The 6000-nt window shown below is 35.5% G+C and overlaps 1 protein-coding gene across 1 annotated transcript in view; it reads right to left on the bottom strand.

Annotated features, from left to right (window-relative positions):
* Smp_133950 (hypothetical protein) overlaps positions 1 to 5264 on the bottom strand; it is a gene marked incomplete at both ends in the record, with an annotated part of 31681 nt that extends 26417 nt beyond the window's left edge. The window contains 4 exons of the mRNA XM_018795336.1: positions 507 to 639; positions 2523 to 2687; positions 4933 to 5081; positions 5174 to 5264. Of these exons, the coding sequence (XP_018649659.1) occupies positions 507 to 639; positions 2523 to 2687; positions 4933 to 5081; positions 5174 to 5264 (538 nt within the window). The remainder of the gene's footprint in view (positions 1 to 506; positions 640 to 2522; positions 2688 to 4932; positions 5082 to 5173) is intronic.
* Positions 5265 to 6000: the final 736 nt, after the last annotated feature.

The raw sequence follows: 6000 nt of genomic DNA on the forward strand, positions 1-6000 counted from the left end.
TTGTGGATATTAGAGTGATTTAATAGTTGAGATCATGAGTCAATTAAAGCTAGACAACTATGGAAAACTTGGAAGCACTGGACTGCTGTTCCGTTTTAGTATAGAACTCCTCAGCAGTGCTTATCCACGATCCCGTACCAAAGGAATTCAAACCCCAGGACTTGTAGATATCGCGCTCGAACGCTTAAATTGTACCTCTTTTTTCTCTTTTCAAATTTATTCCACTTGTTTATACTCCTTGAATAACATCTTCAAGCCTTAATCTTTTGGATTACTACCTTATACTCTTACTACTTCTACCACTATGGGATTTGAATCGAAGATTGTATCTCTGTGTTACTATGGTATGGCAACTCGAACTGATGTACATACATACATACAAAGTTCTACGTTGTGACTCACTGACTGACTGACATTAATAATAGTAATAATAATAGATTTATTAGATATCTATCAATTACTTACTTCAGCTTCATATAATAATTTTAAATTTTTAAATTCTAAACGTTCATCATTTAAAGTTTTATTAAGATTTTGATTTGTATCAATAAGTAATCTATTTTGATCTTGATAATATTGTAGATCAGATTGTAAACATAAAATTTGTTCACGATATTTTGATTCTAATTCATTAATGATCTGAAAAAAAAATCAATAATGAACAAAGAGATCACACACCATCTTAGATACTTTATTATTCAATCTTTGTATGTTCTGATTACAGATACGGCAGTACAGTGTCTTTGAATACGTCTTTGTATTATTATTGAAAAGAGGTGAATATTATGAAACAGTAGTATGGTAAACAAAACTTGAAATTCAGAATGAATGGGTGTTATATAGTTGAAATCATGAGTCAATTGAAGCTAGATCATCATGGAAAATCTGAAAGCACTGGAAGGTTGTTTCGACCTATTGTGGAACTCCTCAGTGGTAGTGCGCATCCACGATCCTGAATCGCGAGATTGGAACCATCCGAACTATCCACAATGTCAATGGCGAACCTCCAGTCTCACATCAGACCTTCAACTCTACATGGCAATATAGTTAAGAGTCGGATATAAAGTATTTTGACAAAAAATATATTTCAAACATACTGATTCAAAACAGTACATACATAAGGTATAGAAATCGTGAGTATTATGAACTGTGTTTAGTGTAAATTAATGTAGTGACTAGTTGTTCTGATATATTCTTCTGTTTAACATACATTTAAGTTGCAATCATATTTTATAAAGGTTTTTCAACAGTGAGTATACTCTAGTTGAATTACTACAATTATTTCCTTCATCTGTTATATATATATATATATCTTGATAAAAAATAAACGATTTCAAAATGGGATAGGTATAAGAAGTGTACAAAATTAAATAAGATGATGAGCTATTGAATTCAGATATCCTTACACGTTTACGTTCCCTATAAACTGGTAAAATAGTGTAATTGATCAATACATTTTATTTTATTTAAACACGTAAATATCGGTAAAAGGAACCACCAAATAGATATGCGCCGCACAAATCTCATTTGATTTGTGTGAGGGATGTGATACCGCCCATGTGGCCAAACTGAAACAGGTGGTTTTATTAGGGTACCACATCCAAAGCCTTTGACCTAAAAGGTCTGATCCACAAGAGAGTGGAGCATCGTAAGGAGATGCAGTCACATGGTAGCCGGTAACCAACGATTGATTCATACGCCATTTGTTCCCTCAGGATACTGGATCCCATGTGCACCATTGGTTTGGAATCAGGGTTTTCCAACTCCCCTAGGTGGACGCGCCGTGTCCACCAACCCAGTTAAAGCTCCGGACATTCGGTTTTTGTCCTCTCAATTTCGTACACAACAGTAAAGCCACGAGAAGGCAGTGAGTAGTACTTCCCTGGCAGAGGCTATATATGCGTGGCCATGTGAGAGCATTTTGAGAGGGAGAGCGGACTCTCCCCACTTTCGGCCTTACCAGGGCATTCGGGGGCATGCAAGACAAACCAACTCATGCTTTTAAAAATAACATCCATTCTTCTAACCTTTTTGGTCAGTATTATAATTAAAACAATAATATGAAATTATAACATCTAACATTGATCATACTAAATTACTTTCATCATAAATGTTATCATTGACACCATCGGATGCCAGCTCAGTTGTCTAGTAGTTAAGCACTCGAGCGCGAGACTGGTAGGTCCTGGGTTCGAATCACGCAAGGCGGGATCATGGATGCGCACTACTGAGGAGTCCCACAATAGGACGAAACGGTCGTCTAGTGCTTCTAGATCTTCTTCCATGGTTGTCTAGCTTCAATTGACTCATGATTTCAACTGTGAATTTTGTGTTCTTAAAATTTATTATTACATCATATGGCATTGCATTATACAGCATTTCAAACTGATGTATTAGGAATTCATTTATTTAATAGATTCAAATGCACTTTTTTTAAAAACACTGTTGGGGATCAAGTTAATAATAATTGTAACTTTCAAAATTGTTTATAATTAACTAGATTTTAAATTCAAAGTACTCACCTTAAGTTTTAAAATATTTGCTTTTTCTTCAACTGGAATAAGATCATATTGTCTAACAGTTGATTTATGTTCTTTTAATTCATTTTCATCAATCATTATTGCATCAAGTCGTTGTTTCTCTTTTAATTTCGGCTCCATAGTTAATACATTTAAGCGTGATTGAAGCTGGTTATATGCATTCAAAACTTATTCAACATGTACATACACATATACACGAATGTACATATAGTTTATTCGCCGAAGTTTTGTTCTTCTATAATGCTACTGAGTAGCCATGTCAACATTTATGTGTTTTATATAGGTCACCTAGATAGGATAAATGTACTTTTTTTAAACCATAGCATATGGATTTAGGATTATTAACAAAAAACACTATTTTTAATTTCACTTGGTATTATTGTTCACATGAATCTTTCCTTTGATGTTTAAGACTGCAATTGATCAGTCTCTTGTTGGTATACGATCATACTGTGCGTATTACCTCGATATTGCCCTAATGCACAAGCATTATAAGCAAAGATGGATAGTGGTTAGGAGTGGAATCAAGGATGCACGTCTCGTCCTATTTAGGACATGTCAGATAGATGTACCTGCATCTTAGAGCTGGTATGAATAATACCATCTATCTTTTCTAATATCCTTTGAGTTTATAACTTCATCCTGTTACTGTATTGAGAACTCCAATGAAAATATCTAGTCTCCATTTGGTAATAGATACTCGCCTCTTGATCTCAACCATTCGGAATAGACTTGGACATAATAAACGCAAAAGAAGTTTAGGACTCAGATTCACTATTAACATGCTTGGCGAAATAAGTTAGTAAAAGATACTGAAAGTGAACCTTAAAGGTGAAGTCAATAAGTCCTAGAATCTAAAACAGAATAGGTCTACTGATGATATCGTAAACCAGGAAAACGTATATAAAACATCTTTTGGTCAGATGAACCTGACTGAAAAAAACGAAACCATGAGACTAAAACAATAACAACTTGTAACCTATCTAGTCAGATAAGTTCTGTAAACAATAGCGTTCAACCTGAGAAGTGTATCAAGACAGATTCAACTGAGGTAAGGGGTTTTAATGGCGAAAGGTCATTCAACACTAAAAGAGAAATCAAAATAAATCATAGAATAAGTAGATTCCAAAATGCCAGCTATTGGAGCCTCGGTATAAACGCGAACCGTGTATACTGTTAATGCTGAGGATTAGGAGTTTATTACCAAGAGTAAATATAAGCAAATAATCCGAAAGGTTTCCAAAATTTGGAGGAATAAGTGTTTAGATATCAGAGTTTTTAAGCTGTCACAGACTTTGTTATGAAACGGCTTGTGAGAAACAAAAACTCTCGAACACACATGTGAGACAAACTCTCATGTTATAAAAGATAATAAAAGTGCAATAAAATTTTTTAGTACAGAAACCCATTTCTTAGTTTCATGTGGCTCAGTAACCCAGAAAAGACGCATCTACTTGATGTTGTGAAGCACGTTGGTGATATCGAATGGAGTTGAGACTTAGAGAACGTCAAATAAGTCAATCAGAATGTAGGACCTGATACATGTGTACATCAGTTCAAGTTGTCATACCCCATTAACTCACTAAGATGAAATCGTAACACTAAATCCATAAATAGTGAAGGTAGTAAAAGTATCAGTCGTAATGGAAAGGATCAATCATCGCAGATATGACTCGATAATCACGCGGACCCCAACCAGATAGTCTGTACCTATTAATATGGCTAGTTTCAATTGCTAGTGAATATATGAACTGATGCCATGTTTTGGTTATGTCGCCCTTAGATCCTTTCAAGCCTGTTCTCGGATCAGGAAATATTGCCCGCCGAGGTAGGCAGTGGTTGAGCATATACGGCTTTTGTACACGAAGTAACTATCGGTCCGAGAAACATTAGCAGATGTAGATCATCTCATTGTGGTCCTGGAGATTACGTTTGCAAATTTTTGGGAACATTGGTTATATGGCTTGGAACTGACCGCATAAGAGAAGATGGACTCAATTTTGATCGCCCTTTAGATTGAGTGGAACTTATCTCGACAATTTTATCTCGCACTGTTGACATGTAGTTGGGCATTGAAATGATGCAAATATGGGTTAGGTTTTTCGTGGCATATCAGTGGCATATCATATCAGTGGCACTTATCAGTTTTAGGGAAGCTGCAATAGAATATTTTTGAAAAGTGCGATGAAACTTCAATCACTTTCTTGAGTACGGGATTTTTATTAAAAATTTCTGATTATATTTGGGAAATCCCCATAGATTTATAAGTCTATTACAGGCACTGTAATTTTACACATGATCTTAGCTCAGAGAGAAGAGAAGATCGCTATCATGTCGTGCAGTAAATAATAAGGTATTGAAGAAAGATGGTGTAACAGTGTCAAAAACTTACATGTAGCTTTTTGAAAGAAGTTTTTAATGTTTCATAAATCAAATAATTTTCAATGGTTCCTTGAATTTCTCCGAAAAGTATCAGTCCGAAATCTGTGGAAAAACCGTTCTCTAAAATGTGTTTCTTTTCCCTAGAACTTTTGTAACTGTCTGACACAGACGATTGATATTATAAATTTCCAAACTGGATTGATTTTAAAAAATGCACGTTTACAGTTTACTAACATACGACCTACAGTTACCTGATGTAAACTTAACCAGAGGTCGTAGTTCAATCCGAAAACCAATCGCCAATATCTCATTGAAGAGCTTATATAAGTTTACTGACGTCATCACGATGCTTATTCTTTTTGCACAGATATATTTTTTTCGCTGAGTAAATATTTTGATTGTTTATTACGTATCAAGACTACTGTTTACACTTTATATGATTTTTTCAGTTTATGTATCCGCTAAGAGTATTATCGTTTTGTTTCTAAAGTGGTTTATTGTCGATAATTTTCAGTACTTTGTTTCTATCGTATTTCTTAGCAATTTCGGACCTAACAATTCACATTTTTAATACTTTTTTGGTCGTAGATCACTTTTGAATCAGGGTACTTTAATATCTAGTTTGTATCTGAAAACTTCGGATCGGTGACTGGACACCGCCAGAAAAGCAGTTGCCAGCGTCCGTGATGTGGATACCCTGCTGAAAGCGGCATGCAGTGCGATAATTGCAAGGCTTGGTACCACGAGGTTTGCACAAATTTGATACCTTCAGCTTTCAAACGTTTTGTAAAAATGGTCGCATATGGCTTTGTCGGTAGTGCTTCGCGGACGCAAACAGCTTGCTAACAGAGGCCATTTCAATGGCAAATGTTGCCAAAAGGTGTGTTAGCAAACGAGGTCGGGACACATCGAACAGTACTCGTTCTGTTGACACACAAATTGATGTGAAGCCACCTCAAATAAGTTCGGTAACAACTGACTCACATCGATCAAAAGAGGAAAGACGGACTTCAAAGAGGTCTGTCATAAATAAAAACCCAAGAACCAAAATGTCCTCTGTCCGTCGTCCTCTAAATGG

This window comes from Schistosoma mansoni, chromosome 2, assembly GCF_000237925.1.
Source record: "Schistosoma mansoni strain Puerto Rico chromosome 2, complete genome".
Lineage (NCBI taxonomy): Eukaryota > Metazoa > Platyhelminthes > Trematoda > Strigeidida > Schistosomatidae > Schistosoma > Schistosoma mansoni.